This window comes from Thermobia domestica, chromosome 11 (assembly GCF_964235325.1).
Source record: "Thermobia domestica chromosome 11, izTheDome1.hap1.1, whole genome shotgun sequence".
In the NCBI taxonomy this organism is placed as follows: Eukaryota; Metazoa; Arthropoda; class Insecta; order Zygentoma; family Lepismatidae; genus Thermobia; species Thermobia domestica.
In genome coordinates this window covers 5,799,128-5,822,178 of record NC_137464.1, presented here as the reverse complement: position 1 = coordinate 5,822,178, position 23,051 = coordinate 5,799,128, and the positions used below count along the sequence as shown (strand labels likewise).

The following is a 23,051-nucleotide window of genomic DNA, read 5'->3' as shown; positions in this document are numbered from 1 at the left end:
GGAGAAGAGTGGGAAATACTGTTTCTATTTCACGAGAACTTCACTGAAGCGACTTCCTTCTGTATTCAGTTAACGATATCAGTAGCAACCAAGCGAGCGGGTTCCTTTCACGTTGTTCACCTCCCCGTGTCTAAGGTTAATTCAACTATCCAGCACAAAAGGGGAGGGGGAGCTTCCTATCAGCTTCAACCACCTGTTACAGACATGACGTCCCTTGATAAACAAAACAACAACTACAAACGCTCTTTTCAACTACTGTGTACGAGTGTGTCACATAATACCAGTACTACTTTTTAATTAGAAAAATCATCTTAACACATCCTACTAGATAAAGGAGAGACTAACGAAATGCATGTTACTGCAATCCATAAGAGACTTCTTTAATTTTAAAATAAATGGAACATTTGGCTTAACATCACAAGACTAAGCGCTTATAAACTAGAAGAAACGAATGATTAATGATTATATCTTCTCCCCTTCCCTCCAAATGGTGAATTAATGCAATGAATGTAGGATTCCCATACGACTAAAACTAGGGACTTGCATTATCAGTATCTCCATGGTGAATTAGTGCAATTGAGGTAGGGTTTACATACGACCTGAACTAGGTACTTACATTATCTATACGCCCATAGTGAATTAAAGCAATGGAGGTAGGGTTCGCACATGACTAGGACTAGAGACTTACATCATCTTCCCTTCCATGCTGAATTAGTGCAATGTAGATAAGTTCCCATGTGACAAGGACTAATTGGCTTACATAATCTGCCCCATGGTGAATTACAGCAATAGAGTAGGAGTTTCATATGACTATGACTAGGAGCTTATATCATCTATTCCTCAGGAGAGTTAGTGCGCTGAAAATAGGGATCCCGTATGACTTGGTGTAGAAGCTTACATCATCTCCCCTCCACCGATGGTGAGTTACTGTAATGGAGGTAGGGTTCGCATATGACTAGGACTAGGGACTTACATTATTTGTATCTATGGTGAATTAGTGCAATCGAGGTAGGGGTTTCATATGACAAGGATTAGGGGCTTACATAATCTGTTCCCCATGGTGTATTAGTGCAATGCAGGTAAGGTCCCATATGATATGAACTAGGGTCATACATAATCTGTCCCTCATGCTGAATTAGTGTAATGGAGGTTGGAATCCCATATAACTAGAACTAGAATCTTACATCACATTCCTCCACCCATGGTGAGTTACTGCAATGGAAGTCGAGTTCCCATATGACAAGGACTAGGGGCTTATATCATTTATCCCCATGGTGAATTAGTTCAATGAAGGTAAAGGTTCATGACAAGGACTAGGAACTTGCATCATCTGCACCCGTGATGAATCAGTGCAATGGAGGTAGGAGTTTTATATGAGTTTTGTGTCAATTGATTTGTTTCATAGATTTGAATTGATTGATGTGTCGATTATTTATATATGATTACTAGAAATGTCTGGTTTCCATAAAGTAAATTATTCTCCCTGGATTAGAGGTATTTTCAAAATATTCCTCCCCCGTTTCGTCAAGCTCTCTCGAGGGAAATCTGAAATCATCACTGGTTTAGAGAGCTTGAGCCTTTTCTAGGAAAATGATACCACTGGAAGTATCTCAGCATTTCTTCTTCCTCAAATACAGTTGGTTATCAAAATAATGGAAAACACTAACATCAACACGTAGGAGGTGTGGTGTTTTAATACTGAAGATTCCTGAATAAGACCTAGCCGTTGTTAGTGGTGTTAAGTCGTCTGTAGTACGTCAGGTAGAATAGAACGAAGATTGTGTGTTAAAGCAAGCAGACGTAGTGATACAATTCATGCCAGTGTGTTATGTACGTTGCGAGGAACCGGTTCAAACTGATGACAACAGTCTACTGAACTTATATGCCAAACCATCAGTGTAAAGTAATAGAGAAAAAGTTCATCACCAAGGATCGTCGAACGAATTGTGGCAAAAATTATTTCGGAACTTAATTAGCACCTGAAACAGCCGTGACAATCAGAGTTCGACGCGAGTTGCATAGCTCGAACATATACTCATGTTTATCAAAATAGGGTTCTTCACGCTCTTCACGCTGTTCACGCTCTTCAAGCGTAAATGGGCTTAAATCGCCCATTATCTTTTAAAAAGAAGGAAACAAAGTGGATAATATGTACACGCACAATTGAATAACATTACAATAACATACAGATGGGGAATCCTACAATATTGAGACTCCCCTCTTCTCAAATGGTTCTATACTATGATGAAATAATTTTTAGTAGTATTTAATTTCGAGGTGAACACTTTACTTTGGAATTTGCTCCACCCCCTAATGAAAGAATATGTAGATAACACTCGTCTCTTCTGCAATAAGTTCTGTAGAATGTATCCGATTTTAATTAACCTTGGTATGTATTTCCTTTCAGACTTACGAAATAACATTGTCGCTCGGAACTTAAATCCGTTAATAATAAAATGTATAAAAAGGTAAACCAACTCAAACGTAATAAGCAATTTTCCACGATAACTTACTACGGAAGTACATGAAGTGGTACTCGGGGATCTGCATGTGTTATATATCGTTCGAAAGTTCACACCAAGTATACTTTACATGTGAAATATCTCGCTTGAATGGGGCCTGTAGAGGGCGTGGCGGACATTTAAATATCAGAACAACGCTCGCTACGAAACACCAAAAAACGTGGATAAAATTAGAAACTATGACGTAATTGTTTTGAGACGTGGTGTATATATAGGTTTGAAAGGTAGCTGAATACGAATCTGACATCAAATGTTTACAGATCAAAATGGCGGATCCAACATGGCGGACACAAATTACAAAGAAACATGCTATGAACCTGGAATCAGGTATGTAGAGATATTCGACGTCGCTGTGTATGAATCGGATACTAAAAGTGTAAAATTCAATATGGCGGACAAAACGTAAAACACTGTTAGAACTGAAAGCAGGTAGGTAGAGGTTTTCGTGCTCGCGGTATACGAATTCAATGTTAAAAGTGCAAAATGCAATATGACGCATCTAATATGATGGACAAAAGTTGCAAAAGTACAGAATGGACGTATGAGTATCGAGACGAGCCTGGGCTCCGTCTCGATCTCCTCTCGATTTATAAAAACACAGAAGATCGAAATTACTCTCGGCTTCAGTACCATCCCTACTACGGAGAGTGGATATTTATCGTACATATTGCTCACAAGTGTACACGACATAATGTGAAACCGGAAAGACAGTTATGGAAGAATAACGATATTTTAAACGCTTACTTTTCACTGTCATTGTTCGAACCTTCAGATGGTATATGAAAATAATTGCAGCATACCCTACAGAAGCCGTTCAAGCGAGATATTACAGATGTGAAGAGTAGTCGATGCAGCTTTTCAACAATATAAAACACACGCCGATCCCTGCGTATCTCTCCGGCCGCGGGGAAGGGAGTTGGTAGTAAAATAATTATTGCCTATGATTAAAATCTGTTCATATCATAAAACTTTCATGTGCACTACAAAACCTGCCCTGCATTCTGTGCCTCAATTTTGGCATGATTTTATAGCAAAACACGTTCCCTGTTTATTACAAAACATCATCAACTTACCCCCTTATGTACTATAGGTATTTTTCTACTACATATGTAAGAATAACATATGCCCGTTCTGTACATATCTTTTTTGCATTTTTCGTCCGCCACATTCAATCCGTCGCATTGCATTTTGTACGTTTAACATTGTATTCGTATTCAGCGACCACGAAAACCCCTATCTACCTGCTTTCAGTTCCATTTTACATTTTGTCTGCCATCTTGGATCCGCCATTTTGAATTTTACACTTTTAGTATCTGATTCATACACAGCGACTTCGAATATCTCCATATACCTGATTTCAGATTCATAGCATGTTTCTTTGTAATTTGTGTCCGCCATGTTGGATCCACCATTTTGATCTGTAAACATTTGGTGTCAGATTCGTATTCAGCTACTTTTCAAACCTATATATACCACGTCTCAAAACAATTGCGTCATACCTTCTTATTTTATCCACATATTTTGGTGTTTCGGAGCGAGCCTTGTTCTGATCTTTAAATGCTCGCCACGCCCTCTACAGGCCCCATTCAAGCGAGATGTTTCACATGTGAAGTATACTCGGTGTGACCTTTCCAACGATATATACAGGTATAGTGCGTCCAGTAAGAGAACGTCTCTGACAGCTGGCAGTGAGATTGCCACTACTCGCGTGTCAAGATTTTTTTCGGTGCAACTGTAGTGGCAATTTAATTAATGGTATAAGACAGAGTGATCGTGGTTGGTAACACTGGTATCAAAGTAGGGGCTGCAATGTCCCACCGCATGTGGTAAGAAATGTCAGAGACCATCTCTTGTTGGCCGTGCCGCGTACCTCTTCATGTACTTCCCTAGTTAGTTTTAAAAAGAATCTATTTTCATACATATGGCGTATATTTTCCTAAGGTTTTTCAGTCATCCCCATTTGTTGATTTTGAGATTGGTCAAGAGTAAATGAGTTAAACAAAGTAAAAATTATTCCAACTTGGAAGTTTATGCATATGCTGTGTATAACATGATTTTTTTATATATATATATTTGACGTGTTTCGTAAAAAGTACACGATTACCAGAAACCAACACTTGCAGTTTCACATTGATTGTTATAGTATATATAGGGCAACAGATAGCAAGAAGCGGTTTTCTGCAGTCAATTAAGCACCCCAATCATATATTCCATCTCCACTCTAATCTCTACAATAAAACCGGAAGGGATATAAATCTAATACCGTTTAAAGTTTCAGTATTAACAAAATATCTCGCAGTATAAACTAAACTCCTTCACGTGTACACGTTATCCTCCAACTTCTTTTGTGTTGTTGTTATTTTGTATGCATTACGTTGTACGTATATTTCTGGAATATTGTATTATGATAGACAAATGATAAGAAAGCTACGAATAATTGCTGTTACGTGAGTCTGAGTTAGTTACATGCAAAAGTGTCAAATCATGCCATCTGTAACTAAACAAGAATTTTAGGAATGATCCAAAAAAATGCATCAAAAGATTGCGATGTTGACCAATAATTAGTTTTTGGATAAATGAACCAGAAAATTTCTGAACGGCCCCTAAATCTAGTTTTCGTATTATCTACGTAATAAGCACATCATACTGACAAGGGACGTATGCGAACCGTGACAGCTAGATATTTATGAAAATTGGTACCCTGACTAATTGTAGATCGTTAATCATCGTGGTGATATTCACTCGGTGTGGAAATGCCTTGTTTACCAGCTACGTATAATACATATACCAAGCAGGGACTGCGTGAGAATGTGCCGAGTTATATACCCCCAAAAATGCAGAAAATGAAATATGTTTGCAGGTAACCTGATACCTACGGGAGGGGGATACGCGACCAAGAATACAGCAATAGTGTCACATAAATAGTATTGCCATTCCAACACAAACTTATAACTTTTCAAATAGAACGTATATCATGTTATGGCATTAAAACAATTGGTACAAAACATGAAAGAAAATAAACTGGGTTGTCATTGTTGCCAAATGAGAGAGATATGAGTCTCTAAAGTTGAGAAATTATGGGGTCAGTACAATGAAACGAACAAATGTATAACAAGAGGAAGACTGCAGAACGACCAAATGTACATGCTGTGCATGCTGTAGTTTACTCTCTACTGTACATTTGGTCCTTCTGTAGTCTTCTTCTTGTTGTACATTGTTTATTTCTCTGTACGGACCCCATAATTTCTCAACTTTAGAGCTCATATCTCTCTTATTTGGCAACAGTGACAACCCAGCTTATTTTCTTCTGCGTTTTATGCCAATTGTTTTAATGCTATAACATGATATACGTTCTATCTGAAAAAAACTATAAACTTGTATTGGGATGGCAACACTGTTTGTGTAACACTACTGCCGTGTTCTTGGTCACGCGTTCCGCTCCCGTAGGTATCAGCTTACCTGCATACATTTTTCATCTTCTACCTTTTTCTGGCGTTTTTGGGGTATAACTCAGCACAGCCTCATCCTGTCACTGCTTGGTATATACGTAAACAAGGCATTTCCGCACCGAGTGACTATTACCACCATGATTAGCGATCCACAATAAGTCAGGGTACCAATTTTCATAAATATCTAGCTGTCACGGTTCGCATACGTCCCTTGTGAGTTAGGTGATACTTTGGGTTTGGCTACGTTGTATGTAGTTCTCCAGATATAAGACGTACAAGAAAATTTTTCTATTAGAATATATTGGATCTTTTGATCCAAAAATATGTTTAGTTGGTGTACTCAACTTTAGCATTCCTTGTCAGGTTATTTGAGAAAGCGTGCAATTGTCTCTCACCGCGGATCGAATCTGTAACCCCATCACCAAAAGTGCGCGCGCTAGCCACGAGATTTGTTGTGGAGGGCTAAAATATATTTATCGATAACATTCGTTATTTTAAAAAAAAACTCTTTGCGTGAACTATAACATTGAACTCTATGAAAGAATAGATAATAAAATGTGTCTCATTTAAAAAGAAAAGAAAAGGAAACATTTCGAAACCTTCTATTATGGAAATACTACTAAAGTGTGGGACAAAGTTGATAGCGTGTGATCGAAGCGAATGAAATGAAGGATGGGATGCGACGTTGCCATGTGGTAAAGAACTGTGGCTCAGCATGCGCCCTAGAGCGCCAGTAGGTAAGCAGGTAGTAGATAGACTGAAGTGAACATCTACAAAGAGGTGGCAACACCGCAGCTCTCTTATTTGCTAACAGTGTTTAAACGAAACTCGGAGCTTCTGCTTCAAACGCCATGAAATTTGTCCCATGCTATAGTTGTAGATATTGAATGACTGAGTACATTTGACGTTTTTTCAACATGTATTTGTTTTCTGTCTTTGCAGCTTCCTCCGCCCCCTCAACCGCCGAAACCTCCGGATGAAAAGGCTACTCCCAAACCTTGTGCCCCGATGAATCCTGCACTGCCAGCGCCCTATTACAGTAAGCAACGTTTTATTATTATTATTATTATTATTATTATTATTATTATTATTATTATTATTATTATTATTATTATTATTATTATTATTATTATTATTATTATTTTACTGTTATATTAGAAGCATTAAGATAATAGAAGTAACCATCCTATCCTATGAAAATTTGATCTGTGTGTCTATCTCTATCAACATGCGAGGTGTAATAACTTAGTTCCCGGAATGCTCATGATGTAGCGCTTTGGTGATGAGACACACAACCATTCCAGTTTGACATGTTTGCACGTCCATTTGATTGGGTGCCAGACCAGAAGACTCAGTATAGCCAGTTGTCTCAATAGGCAGCAAGACAAGAGATGTCTACCATTTCCTGTTTTAGAAAATATTTAAGGAGATTACACCTATTTTACCAAAGATGATTCTATATCAAGAAATTACTACCCTTTATATAGGGTGTTAATGAACTATGTCCAGCCGACTAAATGTAAGAAGTGATTCCTCACATCAAAGTAGGAAAGAAAACTCAAGTGAGCATGTAGGGAAAAGTGCGTAGTTTCTGAACTATGTATAGCCCTCCAAAATTGTGAAAAGTACATCGCAGCATGCGTTATTCCGAACACGAAGAACCATGGGGCAGCCAGTCTCAAACACTTTCGACTTCCCAATGATGCATTCCGATTTCACTGCTGTCAAGGCTTACTTTTTACCTACTTGGGACGCTCTTTAAGTCTGGGCATGTCTGGAAATTCTATTAGGAGCTTGTCTGGGAATTCTATTAGGATCATGTTTGGAGAATCTATTCGGAGCATGTATGGAAATTTTATTAGAAGCAGGTCTGAAAATTCTATTAGCAGCATGTCTGGGAACTCTATTAGGAGCATATCTGGGAATTATATTAGGAACATATCTGGGAATTTTATTAGGAGCATGTCTGCGAGTTCTATTAGGAGCATACCTGCGAATTCTATTAGGAGCATATTTGAGAATTTTATTAGGAGCATGTCTGGAAATTCTATTAGGAGCATGCCTTCCAGTTCTACTATCAGCCTGTATGGGAATTCTATTAGGAGCATGTCTGTGAATTAAAGAAACATGTCTGGGAACTCTATTGGAACCATGTCTGGGAATTCTATTAGGAGCATATCTGGGAATTCTATTAGGAGCATGCCTGCGAATTCTATTAGGAGCATGCCTGCAAGTTCTACTAGGAGCCTGTATGGGAATTCTATTAGGAGCATGTCTGTGAATTAAAGAAACATGTCTGGGAACTCTATTAGAAACATGTCTGGTAATTCTATTAGGAGCATATCTGTTAATTCTATTAGCATCATATCTGGGAACTCTATTAGGAGCATGTCTGGGAATAATGCCCTGTAGGAAATCCCTTGAGCACGCATTACACATTGCTGAAATATACTTTTTATGTCATGGCATATATGTTATGTCCTTTACGCTTATATGGACCGCTACTCTACGGTTTTTATGCTCGAAATAATGCGTCTTGCAATATTTTTTCACGCTTTTGGATGGTCCTAGCTCTGAAACTATGCACTACCCCCCCCTCCCCGAGGTCCGTATAAACTATTTTTGCTTATGCTAATGTGAAGAATCACCTCTCATAGCTCATGGTATAAGTTTATTACCACCCAGCCTAAATTTCCGTTTATGATCTATGGCGGTGAGTGTTGAAATGTGAAAAGATAGATTTATAATAAGCATTGTAATGTTCAATAGAAGAGCAACAGAGGAGATAAAGCTATTCTTGAGACAGCGAATGTATATATAAAAGAATTTAATTTAGCTTACAAAGTGAAACTATAGAATTCTTCCAAACTATGGAAATTCAATACTATTATGAGAAATAGTAGATTCTTAATTTCCGGTAATAATAGACGGGTAGAATCAAAGATGAACCATGTTCTTCAGGCTCTAAATCCATACCAAAAACCGTTTATCTCCACTTCTTTACCAGTATTACTACAATGGAATGAAAACAGAAACTGAAAATGGTAGTAGATTTCAACCACTTCTGGTTTTAGTAGAGAGTTAAGACTAAAGATGGAATCCAGTATATGTATCGTTGAATCCATTTCGATAAACCTCTTGTCCCTATCCATTACCGTTTTTGCTCTATATTGATCAACATAGAATCGGAAATTGCTTATTTCTACTATTTTCAGTTTGAACACAGAGTTAAGGGAGAAAACGGAACCTCTCCGTGGGATGACGAATCGTTTGCAAAAGATCAATATCTCTTTCCGATATTTCTCTGATACCTGGCGACAGACGAACGGAAAGACGTAGCCGTGCTATAAGAATTCCTATCTATACTTATCCTTTATATACCCAGGGATTTGATCAAAATCGTAGACTGTCATGTTGAAGGCTCTGGTAACCTCCCTAATTATCACAGGGTAATAATTGATACCTCGTTGAAAAGCTTATAGAACACTAATTCCAACGAGATAACACTTGTGCAATTCCCACGCTATTCGTTGAAGAAGAAGAAACTAAACATCCTTTAAAAATATGAAATAATAGAATTTTCGAGACTCTGACAACTCTTACTGTCACTCTACGCTCACAAAATGAAGCTAATATGTAGGCAATACATTTGTCACAGTAATAGATCTATAAAAAAAGGTAGGAATTGCTGCAATACAAAGCGAGATAAAAATTCAGTGCAAAATTTCTATAAAAACGTTCTGTATATCATTTTCGAAAGACTGTTGCAAACTTTGACGTTGTCGGCCCTGGTGAACTCTATAATTATTACAAAATCATGATTCATACATCGTTGGAAAGCTTATGAATCATAGATTTTAACGAGGTAACATTTGGGCAATTAAGCTTCTAGACCAAAGTGAATGTCTTATGTGGAACCATACAGAAAATAAATGTAATTTACGTCAAAAAACTGAGACTCAAGAAATTCCCCAATTTGCCCCTCCCCTACTGCCCCCATATAAGCAACAAATACTTTTGCAGGGTATTAGCGTGTAGTGGACTACTTCATTGCTTCACATACCAATTTGTATGACTGTACTTCAAGCGGGGGAATAGCTCTCTCAAAAAAACAGATGGAAGAAAAAAAACACGATTTTTACCAACCTTTCTCTCCGTCGTGGTACACTTCACATACGTAAAATACATATCGGCGGCAAGCTTCATCCTTCAGGAACACATTAATACCAAAAGTAAATTCCTAGCTTAATTAGGGGCTGAGTTATTAAGGTTTAAAACCTTGACGCAACAGTTGCGTCCTCCGGCGTCGTTTGCAAAACTCAATATCTCTTGTCGATTTTTCTCTGATACTTGCCGACAGACAGATGGACAGATATAGTCGTTCTATAGAGTTACTATATTTAGATTTAACATAGTTTGGAAGTCTAAAAAGTAAGACGTTTCTAGTACAGAACTAGAATAGCATAACATAGACTACCAAACTTTTCTTTTCTCTCGAGTTTCGAAGTGTAGAATTACATCACTGGATAGCCATTTTGTATTATAGATCCAAGTCGTTCGTCCCGAAGATAATCACAGACAGACAGTTGACAGATGTTCTCTCCTGACTTGTTCTCTTTCTTCTCGTAACTCCAAGAGACAGAGTGGTTATCCTAAGCCTCTTTATGGTTCGTTCACTGCCTGGTCTTTCGCTTTAATTATTGAGTTCTGGGTTCATCTCCTGAACTCTGTCCATTATTTTCTTTCGAAAAACTCTCTTGAAATGTCTCAACTAATCTTGCCTTAACGGCCGCTGGGAGCTTCCTGCACCCCGCTAACCCTTCGCCTGCTGGAGCCAAGTCTTCAGTGGATATCAATGCGTCGATTGGCCAAAGGGTAACTCAGAACAAATGGTCACTTCCTTAGCGAGAAAATGGATGTTTAAATCAGTTGTATGTGTTTCTCTTATTAATTATCTTTCAGTAATACTCAAGTGCATTAGATTAGTTTCATATTGAATGACTAAAAATACATCATTACGCTGTTATAACCCTTTGTGCACGTGAAAAGGTCATATTCTCTGCAAACATACGTGCAGTAATGGTGGGGTGTGGTGAACGGTTACTTATTAGCCGGTGGCAATACCCCGAGTGGTCGCGGGCAGTCGGCTTTTTATCATAAGGTACAATGCATTGTGGGTTCGAGTTCCACTGGTAAGCATGGGCAGTTTTATTTGTGGTCGAAATTTCTGTATTCGTGTTCGATTGTGTAGAATATTGAAAAAGAGAGAATAGATTATTTATTTACAAATCGACACAACACACGTTACTATCCAATTATAGTGTTCACATATGATACTTGAATACACAATATTATATTATAATGATGTTGATACTTGGATATAGAATAGAATCTACCTATTAAAATCCTACAACAGCAATTAAAAGCGCCTGAGCTCCAACCTATAACTTTAGCTTTAAAATCTTTCATTTACGGTTCTGTGTGATTTCACGTTTAACAGAGACAAACATTTTACGTATTTGTGCTTTAAATAGTCTAAATTAGTTAACTATATCTTTTTCATATAGTTTATGATATAAAATTATTGTTCAAAGCCTTTGTATTTTAATAAGCATTCTCAAAAATCAATGCATGTGAATTGTGCTTCCATCTTCCGAGTTCTTTTAAACTATATGTTGAGGACGTTTATATGTTTGTGGTTAATCCTTTCGACAACGAGATCTCGAAAACTACAGACTCTAGAAAGATGACGTTTTCACTGATCGATTGGAAATTTTACGTAGATTGTCCAGTTCTAATTGAATATTTAAAAAACATGGCCATTATTGCTTTATTACATTTTTTAGGGTACACTGGAAGCGTTGAAATTTAAAAAAACTAAAGCATCATATCCTATGTGTTATACATTTCAACACCACATTGTTGTATATTGGGGTTGTATATGTCTCAGGCGTTTGTTTCATGGCCAAATAATAATGAAAAAGGAAGGATGACCATTTCTCGAGTCTCAGATAAATCTTTATTTTTTGAGTGTTTTGCCCAATAAACACCATATATAACTGACATTATAATTAATTGTATATGTAATGTATTTGCTTAATACATACTGCATGCAAGAAGAAAGAAAACACTGGTCATACATGAATTAGAAACTCCAACCGGAAGCAGGGTCAAATCTTGCAAACGGTGCGATATATTGAGAAAAAATAATCGAAAAAAGTCTCCCCTTTATGATACCCCTTGGCTTTTTTTAATCAATACGTCTTTCACTTGTGTCTATAAAGGGACATAAGGAATGAGAAGGAGATTTATGCTCATATGCGAATGATGCGCTGTGTAGAGAGCTCAGGTTCAGCTAGTCTATACATTAAAATGCTTGTGGTCAAGAAAAGTTTATACAGTATGTTTGCGGTCAATCCTTTCGACAATGAGATCTCGAAAACCACAAGTGCTAGAAATGTGCCGTTTTCGCTGGTCGATTCCAAATTTTTTGTAGATTTGCCAGTTCTCATTCAAATTTAAAAAAAAAACTTGTCTTTATTTTTCTAGTCCACATTTCAGGCGTAATTTTGACCCCATTAGTTTCATATTGGCACTAGGACGTTATGGTTCATACCCTTGTGAAAGGCAACCAGTAGAGGAGCTACGTATAGCGGGTTGATGGACATTTCAGGCGCTTTGGTTTAATCTGAATGACAAAATCTATTGCAAGCTGGCAACTTCGAAGGTTTTTGGACCCACAATAAGGTGTAATCGGATATATAATTATAAGAAAAAATATTTGCATTTGGTATCGTCTATCACTTATCCACTTTTGCCACAAACTCCTCCAAACATTCTACATATTAAAATACTATATTTATATGTTTGTCTATAGGAATTCACTCCCTTTCCGAGTCTTTCTATCGTTTACTTGTGTTCGTAAAGGGACTTTCATAGATATAGTGAGAAATGGGAAGGAGACTCATGCTCATATTAAGACTGTGCGCTGTGTAGATAGCGCAAGTTCAGCTAGTATAATATTAAAATAATATATTTTCCTAGAAAACTTTTTTCTTTGTTTACAAAATTCTCAATATTAGTTTCGAAACAATTAAATATATCTACATCTTTATAACCCTTAGATTTTATTGTATGTAGCACGAATCCCACATGTAAGTGATAAGCAGTACATTTGTACATGTCTTCCTGCAGTAGAACAGGCTACTATTTCAATTGCGTTTTTTGAGGGATGAAACCTGGATCATCTTTTGCAGTTATGTCTGTACAGTCTATTTTTCTTTTTTTTAAAATGTAAAAGTCTCTGTAAGAATAGGTCAGTCAACGTCCGTCTTTGTTCAGGTGTCTGAAGTGCAAAGTTACCAAGTAAATTATCACATGGTTCATATTTTGAGTAAAATCCTGTTGTTTTATATGTGAGAGGAATTTGCTTTGTATAAGCTCGAGTTTTTGATTACGTATTTTTACAGAAGTGTTGCAGATAAGGTATTCCAAATAAGGTGTTCCAAATAAGGTATTCCAAATAAGGTGTTCCAAATAAGGTATTCCAAATAAGGTGTTCCAAATAAGGTCCAAATTATTGATACTGTTAAACAATCGTAAAGCTCATATTCTATCTGTAAGTTTCATTTGATAGAATTCAAGAAAGAGAGCATTTAAGATTTTTATGAATTGATACAGGGTGTCTCACATAAAACCGTAGATTCACAAGATTCAAGTAACACTTTAACATCAACAATGAATATATAATAGTAACGTTAAACACTTACCTGTTTATAAGGGATTCTGGAAGTGGTAGCTCATGGGCATTCAGGCATAGCTGACCTCGTTTGATGACGTTACCAGCGTTATATTGTTAATTTCTATAGTAATGATCCGTTTAATATCGTCTATTATATGAGGATTGTCCGCATATATTTTGATTTTCAGTGTGTCCAAAGGCCTCTACTGACAAGTATGTCTTCAGGGAACACGTTGCTGATGTGGACCATACACATAACACATTGTAACAATTCAACAATACGTGCTTCTCATAACAACTAACACACAAACACACCGCTGCACTCAACTTTCCGTTAAAATGCAGTGTGGCAAACTTTCGAGACAGTGTTGTCGCCCCACAAGCAATTTAACTAGAGATGATTAACCGGTACTTGAGACGGACCAGTTTTGTTGTGGGACACCCGGTATTACTCTAGAAATCACTTAAAGGCCTAGCGAAAAACACAATTTGCACAACTAAACTTTTACAACAACTAATAGTGATTTTTTTTTTGTTCACACTTACAGCTGAATATGTTGTAGTATTTCCTGTTAAATTAAACATTCCAAGTATTAACATTAAGAAATGATAATAAAAATTTTAAGAAGTTACCTGTAACAAGAGGGAAAAAGTATATTTTCCTAAAACTCTGCTTGGAATATTTTAGATTTCTTAAACAGAGGACGTGCTCGAGGGAGAGAAAACTTCTGGTAACAATTGTCCTCCGGTCAATGTTATTCGTATATTTAACATGCCATTCTGCTTTTAATGAGTGTCTCGGAAACACACACGCACATATACAACATACAAATATAGTTCATATTAAAAACAAAATTTAAGCTTGTTTTTAAAATGGTTAAGGTTACCGATATTAAGACGGTAATACGAGGGTGATTCAGAAAGTGATGCCTCCAAGATGATACCTTTATTTGTTTTTGACAAATAGCATTGATACAGATATCAGTGGAAATCTTGCAATGTCAGCTATAAATAGTAAAATCATTTTTCAACATAGTCCCCATTACGGGAAACACACTTGTGCCAACGCGAAAGAAAGTTTTTCATACCGTCGGCAAAAAATTGTGGTGGCTGCTGGCAACACCATTGGCGGACTGCTGCTTCCACCTCCGCGTCACAACTGTAGCATTGGCCCTTAAGAGGCCTCATCACTGCGAAATTAAAATACCGCTAATTTTACAGTAATTATATCATATCTTGAAATAGATAAAAGGTAATCGAAAAGTGGAACAAGACCTCCCTAGACAATATTATTTTGCGTGAGATACTGTTATCATGACTCATTTATCTGCTTTTGATTTCCAGCCATTTAGAAAATCGGCATTTATTTTCGCGTTTCTAAATAACTGCAAACCGAAAGCTACTAGGTAACTCGTGATAACGGTACCTCATGCAAAATAACATCGTCTAGGGAGGTCTTGATCCACTTTTTCGATTATCTTTTATCTATTTAAAGATATGATACAATTACTGTAAAATTAGCGGTATTTTAATTTCGCAGTGATAGGGACTCTTAAGGTGATCCTTAAGTTTTTGAAAGAGGCAAAAGTCGGAGGGTACAGGACCGGGCTATAGGCAGGATCAGGCAGAATATCAAGAACACTTTACCAGCAGATAAGTCGACTTTGATTTGGGGGAGGAGGGGAGAAAAGGACGTGTGACGGTACTCCATCGACTGTCGCTTCGTTTTCGGATCGTAATGGTGTATCCATGACTCGTCGCCGGCGATGAATGTTCTTGAGCTTACAGCCTTACGCAGCAGGCCCGTAGCCAGCCCAAAAAATATAGGGGGGCGGTAGAAATTAGGGGGGCCCGACCCAACCATATTATAGTTCGTCACTATATTATAGTTCATTTGCAAGCCAACCGTAAAAATTTTAGGGGGCCAGTAAAAATTTAGGGGGTCCGCCCCCCTGCTCCCCCGTGGATACGGGCCTGTTCCGCAGTCAGAAATTCAATGACAGTCCGCTGTTTCAGTCAGGCGTCATTACTGGATGCCATGCTCTATTACTCCATTACTCTGGAACAAGAAGAGATAGGAATGTGAAACAAGTGTCATTCTATAGCTTGAGCATCATTGCATTAATAATAAACAGTTCAGAATGTTTGCAGTACTATTGGCCAAGTAGTGGACTTGGTGGCATTACTTTCTGTATCATCCAAGTAATTAAAAAGACTCCGATTGTGGTACTACCTCTAATAGTAGATAAAGCTAGGTTCGATAGGAAATACCATAAGATGGCGTCTCAATTCTTTCATTTGATATCATTGTCTTTTCTCTGTTTCAGCTCCTATCCCTGGAGAAGTTCCTCCACCATACTCAGCGTACAACGGCCACTTCGCCGGAGGCATGTACCCTCAGAATGGCTACATGGGCCGCCCAATGCCCAACGGGACCAACAACACCATCATCGTCAGGGACCGCGACGTGGGGGGCGGCGTCGGTGATTTCGCCACGGGGATGGTGATGGGTGCAGCGATCAGCAACTGGGGTCATGGATGGGGGTGGGGATCTGGCTTGGGGTGGGGCGGAGGATGGGGATGGGGTGGCCATGGGGGTGGTTTTCATGATACCGATATTCACATCAACAATCATTATGATATCAACAATACGGTTCTCAATAATCAAGTCCACGATGTGCCCAATAATGAGACAACATACGTAGATGATGACTATGGCGGTGGTCTTGGGTTCGATGACGGTGGGGATTATGGAATGGACTGCAGTGCAGATTTCGGTTTCTAATTCAACTCACGTCCACAGATGGCAGTAAATTCATCACCATCTAGTTACATGTGCATAGCATTAAAAAAATTGGTGACAAGATTACTTCTGGGGATAAATCAATAAATTGACCTGAACTATAGATGTATATATGCATAAATACCCACATACATATATATAATCTTACGTGCATATAGATTAATATAAATATATATATATTTATGTCTATATACAGTGATTACTGATTTTGATGTATTTTTATACACGCTGTACACCAGTATCGACGCACCAAAGCACTTTTTAAGAAAAAAAGCTTTTTGTACAGAGCAATAACTCGAGACTAAAATTATGAACTAAGCAAAAAAAAAAATGAAATTACTTAATCCTGATCGTATATATACATCTATATAGTAATGTGCCACGAGCCACTTTTGTATACATTTTGCTGAAAATACAAAATATGTCATTTTTCAATGAAAAAGAAAATATATGTGTGCAATCATATATGCACAACCATGTAATAAGACAGGACTTGAAAATGTTTGATATCTTAAACAAAAGAATAAAACAAAACAAGCAAATGAGACATTTTTTCTAAACCATAGGAACGTTAACGTTTCTAAAAAGAAAAACTTATTTTGAATACCTGACAACATTTATTACACTGAAGAGAAAAAAAAATATTCCTGGTATTTTATATGAAAAAGATAATATAAAACAAATGATAGTGTATTTTGTTTGACTGTGTTTACATTTGTTTCCAAACAAGGGAAACAAAAGTTTTTGCATAGATGTTTATTGTAGTGTTTGATTAGTTATGTAACATTTTTCGAAATGAAAAATAGCAGAAAAAGAACTGTATACTGCTACAGATTTGCGTGTAATGTTTTTGTGTATGTCTAATAATGTTTTGATATATTTAGATTTTTTCGTTTTAGAAAGTCCCTTAGCAGTGGCGGCGATAACGGTCCCAAAGACCCTTCAGTTCGCATAGAGCAAGATTTAAAAAAAAATCTGCGTGAAGAGGGGGGATGGAAGCAAGTTTCGTCGCCACTGTTATTGGGATCTTAAAAAAATATATATTATTGTTTATATAACAATATAAAACAAAAAAGAAGCGCTCACGAGTACCAAAATTAATGACTGTTTGTAGTGCAAGAAAAGCATTGTTTAGCGAACGAGCAATGTGCTACGTAACATGTTTTCTGTATTTCACATGTGTTGTGTAACTGGTGAACTAGATGCTATATATGTATTGTATGTATGGTAATAAATACATGTTTGTAAAAAATTATGTGTGCGACGTACCAGAAAGCGAGGTAAATACTATGAGAAAGTGTGTATTTATAATATAATCGTGTGTTTCTAAATAGTATGGTATGTATATGGAAAAAGTTACAATTTTTAACATTATATATTAATATTACATATATATATATATACTATATAGTTGACATAATAATAATAAAAGTAAACATTTGTAAAAAGCAACACAAGGAACACTCAGGAAGTTATGCTATAGCTGCTTGGCGAATGACGTAAGCGAACAGGAAGAAGAAAATGACGTCATAGTGTTAAAAATAAATCCAATATGGCTGATTTTTCTATGCACTTTCTTCCTTGCTCGATAAGGGCCAAGCAACTATACAGAGCAAGAAATAATTTTGTTAACAAACAGAGAAATATAAAAAGAACAAATTCGGAAGCACAAAATGAGGTTGATTTCTGTTGTTTATAATTATTATTATCTTAATTGTATGAATTTCTTCTATCACAGACGGTATATTGGCAGATTTTGAAGACGGTTGATGTCCTTCGAGAAGTAATTATTGACATCTGATCCCCTTCGGAAAGTAATGTTTAACATCTGATGAAACATTTCATGTCCTTCAGGAAGTAATTGTTGACATCTGATGAAACATTTCATGCCCTTCGGGAAGTAATTGTTGACATCTGATGAAACATTTCATGTCTTTCGGGAAGTAATTGTTGACATCTGATACTCATCCGGAAGTAATTATTAACATCTGATCCCCTTCAGGAAGAGATTATTAACATCTGATCAAACACTTGATATCCTTCGGAAAGTAATTGTTGACACCTAATGAAACACTTGATGCCCTTGGGGAAGTAACTGTTGACATCTGATGCTCTTAAGGAAGTAATTGTTGACATCTGATAAACTTTTGATGTCCTTCGGGAAGTAATTGTTAACATCTGATAAACTTTTGATGTCCTTCGGGAAGTAATTGTTAACATCTGATAAACTTTTGATGTCCTTCGGGAAGTAATTGTTGACATCTGATCGCAATCGGGAAGTAATTGTTAACATCTGATGAAACACTTGCCACCATTCGAATAGTAATTTTTCACAGCTGATGAAAACTAAAATTAAATAAAACAAGCATAAAATAAATCTAATAAACGTGGTATAAAATGTTTTGTTTGAGAAATTTGAGGCGTAAGAGAAAATTTTTGATGACAAGGACACACACACGGATGGTGTCTAGTGGTTTCGTATACTTCAGAGGTTCGTATGAATCTAAAGATTTGAATTCAGGACTTATGTACACTGTAATTGTATTCTCTTCAATTATAATTATTATATTATTTCCCACAATTATTCTAGAATAATAATAAATTCAATAATTTCTCTTCTATTTTTGCCAGGATATCGCCAATCTAGAACATGGGCCGCATTTCCTTTGCATCCGAATTCTTAACCCTCCCGGTCTTATGTCATACCTCGTCCGATATAATGGTTTTCCAATATTTAGTTTGTCCTTTCGCTATTTCATCCTGTCTGACGCATTCCTTCATATAGTAAGAATCTAACCAACAGTCAGCAGAGGTTGCACTTTTTTTTTTTTCTATTTTGGTCAACATGTGTTCCGATGTGAACAGGTGCTTGTGTATCGTATTAAATTTGTCCGACATAATGATTTTCCTGCTCTGCTCCTATGTCGGAAGTATGTGGGTGGCAGAAAAATTGGAGTAACTGTTACATTGACGCATATTTTCCTATCACGCAAAAGTAATTGTATAGGGTGAAACAAGAGAAAATAGCGTATTGTATACAACATCTGTTCATCTCTTTTGTCAATAAGTGAACATTGTATAATAGCCAAAAAAAATCGTATGACTCAATAAGTATCGTACATATTTGGAACGTTGTTTAACAGTCTACCGCTGAGAGTTTGCAGAGAGTTTTTCCTTCTCTTCCGTCTTCACTGAAGTTACTCTGACCCTATTTTAGGGTTAAGCGATTTAAAGTGTACCATTACAATCAAATTATAGTTGTGTTTTATTTATCCTTTTGCGGTCTTATGTCGGTTGTAAGCCGACCTTGTAAATTTCCCTGTTTACTTCTGTGTTGGGACGCTCTAGACAGTGCAATTTGATATCGTTTGCATTTCTGATATATCTTATATCTCACCCGACTAGTTTTCATTCTCCACGTAGGTTCTTTATCAGCACAACAGCTCGCAAATAACGTTTGTAAAGTAATCATAAGGGTTCAAATCACTTCATCCCGGTTGAAAGAAGGACTTACACGGGTTCTCTCATGTCTGCTTTTACGATGAAACGAAGACATATATTAAAGGGCATAATATAGGCGGTCTAAGTGTTTCTAATAAGACCATTTCAGTCAGAAAATTGATCGGGAAGTTACTGTGAGTGGTTTGGAAAATGAATCAAGCAGCAGCAAGGAGAATACAAATGAAGAAAATGAAACACAGGAAGAAAAAGATATAGGGACAGTAGAGATATATCGTCAACAATTACTGATGGGAAGTGATATTTAGGGAGTGATTCTGACATCCATACATTTTCTTTTAGTTTCAAAACCACGTTTACAAGTAGTTTAAAGAACATGCCCAAATGAGTTAAAATTGAAGTTTTAGTTTCATAGTCTCCTAAATTTCCGGTTAAAATTGAAGTTTTAGTTTCATAGTCTCCTAAATTTCCGGTTAAAATTGAAGTTTTAGTTTCATAGTCTCCTAAATTTCCGGTTAAAATTGAAGTTTTAGTTTCATAGTCTCCTAAATTTCCGGTTAAAATTGAAGTTTTAGTTTCATAGTCTCCTAAATTTCCGGTTAAAATTGAAGTTTTAGTTTCATAGTCTCCTAAATTTCCGAAAACAAAATAGTTGAGAACTATTTCTATGGCATAAAAGTGAAGTACAAAAGATTCATTGTCGTCAACAGTATATTTACTTCCTGATTCATGTTAGCTTTGCTATTCTAAATAACTGAAAGTAGAAATATAAATCAATGAGCAAAGCAACGTTTATTTAAATAATAATAATAATAATAATAATAATAATAATAATAATAATAATAATAATAATAATAATAATAATAATAACTGTGTAATAGTTTCGCCAACTAAATGAACATATTGCCTTCATCACACACTGTGACAAACAGAAGGGAGTTGCTTCTAAATATAACAGGATCCCAGACACTGGTTCCGAACGCTGATTGGCTGGTCAGATTCAGCAATCATAACAGAAGCTGACTAAAGTGAAACTAAACATCATAAATCCATTTCCCTCCTTGGTCCGGCAAAAAAAAAAAAAAAAAATCAGTTTCCGGGATCCTGTTACATTTAGATGCAATCCCCTCTTGTTTTTACCAAGAATGTTATAAAATAGAGGATCTGCCCATTCGTATCTTCAACATATGAATTCAATGAAGCCAAAAAAACAACCGAGCATCGTCTGAGCCTTCACGTCTGATTGGCTACTCTCGTTTCCGCCATGATTGTTGGTTCGAAACATTGCGATCTTATTGGCGCGGAGTGGGCAGAGTAGGTGTGGCGAAGCTGTGACGTATGGCTTCACGATTTTGTTGTATGGGCAGATCCTCTATTTTATAAGATCCTTGGTTTTTTACAGTGTCTGATAAAGCTAATACGTTCAGTTAGTTGGCGAAACTATTACACAGTTATTATTGTTTTTAAAAAAGCTTTGCTTAGCTCAGCAATTTGTATTTCTAGTTGAACATATTTACTTTCACATCTTTATCTCCGAAACGAACGTTTGTTCGACCCATTTTTAGCATAAAATTGCATTATTTTACGCTGTTCATGATCTTACGACGATTGTCAATAATCTTCTCAGCTGCCATATACCTATACACATATAGATATAAGAAACATAATAGATTTGTTTTCAAAGTTTGAAATATCAGTGTCTTGAAATGCCACTTATTTGTATGCAATTAATTTCTATCTCGTATAGTATGTGAGTTTCTGTATGTGTGTGCATGTATGTATGTATGTAAGCTTAAAGAAAGAAATAATAATAATAACAACAACAAAAAAAAACAGTAAAAATTTAGTTTGCAGAAGCAGCCAAGAAATATTTGTGTTTTACCCTTAGGAAAAGTGCGCTGATTCAGTTCGTATATAGTTTTAAGATGTTTAACGTTTGTTACTCGTCGAACAGACGAGGTTTAACATCACGTGAACACAACCGAGAAATTTTATGTTATATAGTGAATGTTTTATCGTGTGTCTGGATGTATGCGTAGTGTGGAAAGAAAGAAAGAAAGAAAAAACGATTTATAATGTTGGATAATTTTGAAAAAACAGAAACACTTCGTGTTAGTGGAAACGTCAAAAACAATAATTAAATATTTTACAACCACCCTGAAAAATCACAATGAAAAGACTTGAACGTTTAATAAAGAAAATATTTTTATAACTTTCACTGACTGTAACAGTGGTGCAATCCATAGTTTTGAGTGGGAAGAAGTTAATTCTGTTGTAATCCGATAGATGGTGCTGGAAACTATTTAATGGGAGGTAAGTAATTCTGTTTATTCTATTTATAATGTAATTGTAAGAAAATGGATTACCTATAGACTGGCCCAATGGTTCTCAACCGATGTGCCGCAACACACTGGTGTCACGCAGCCCCTAAGGTGTGTCGCGAAATTTTAGAATCATGAAGAATTTAATGATAAATAATTAAAATTGAAACAGATTGTACCAGGCAACACTTCTAGCGGTAGCAATAATACTCGGTGCTATATAGAGTCATTATAAAAATTAATTCGTTCACTATTATATATATATATATATATATATATATATATATATATATATATATATATATATATATATATATATATATATATATATATATATATATATATATATATATATATGTATGTATTATTTATAATAATAATATCAAACAAATGTGTCGCGATGTTCGGAACGTTCAGTAAAATGTGTCCTAAGTCAAGAAAGGTTGAGAACCACTGAACTGGTTTAAAACATGTTACTGGATAATTGTTATACTTTTCCAAGATTTTGATTTATACAGGTGGACCTTCCAAAAATACACTTTCTGCGCAACAAATTAATTCATAGTGTAGTATTAGTTTATGCATTCTGTTAAACGAGTATTAAAATAAAATTATCATCGCTGATAGAAACATTCGATTCGTTATTTAAACACGTCTAACTGTTGAATAATAATTTGTTATCTTCACCTTTAAATAATTCATCATTTTCTTCTTTAATCTATATTTACAACAATTTGTTCAAGGATGTTATAAAAG

The 23,051-nt window shown here is 36.2% G+C and overlaps 1 protein-coding gene across 3 annotated transcripts in view; it reads left to right on the top strand.

The window, feature by feature from the left end:
* LOC145663845 (uncharacterized) overlaps positions 1-23,051 on the top strand; it is a 586,816-nt gene that overhangs the window by 412,144 nt on the left and 151,621 nt on the right. For all 3 annotated transcript variants that reach the window (XM_081729963.1, XM_081729961.1, XM_081729962.1), the window contains exons 5-6: positions 6,914-7,010; positions 16,040-22,287. In XM_081729963.1, coding sequence (XP_081586089.1) covers positions 6,914-7,010; positions 16,040-16,497 — 555 coding nt within the window. In that variant the 3' untranslated portion in view covers positions 16,498-22,287. The remainder of the gene's footprint in view (positions 1-6,913; positions 7,011-16,039; positions 22,288-23,051) is intronic.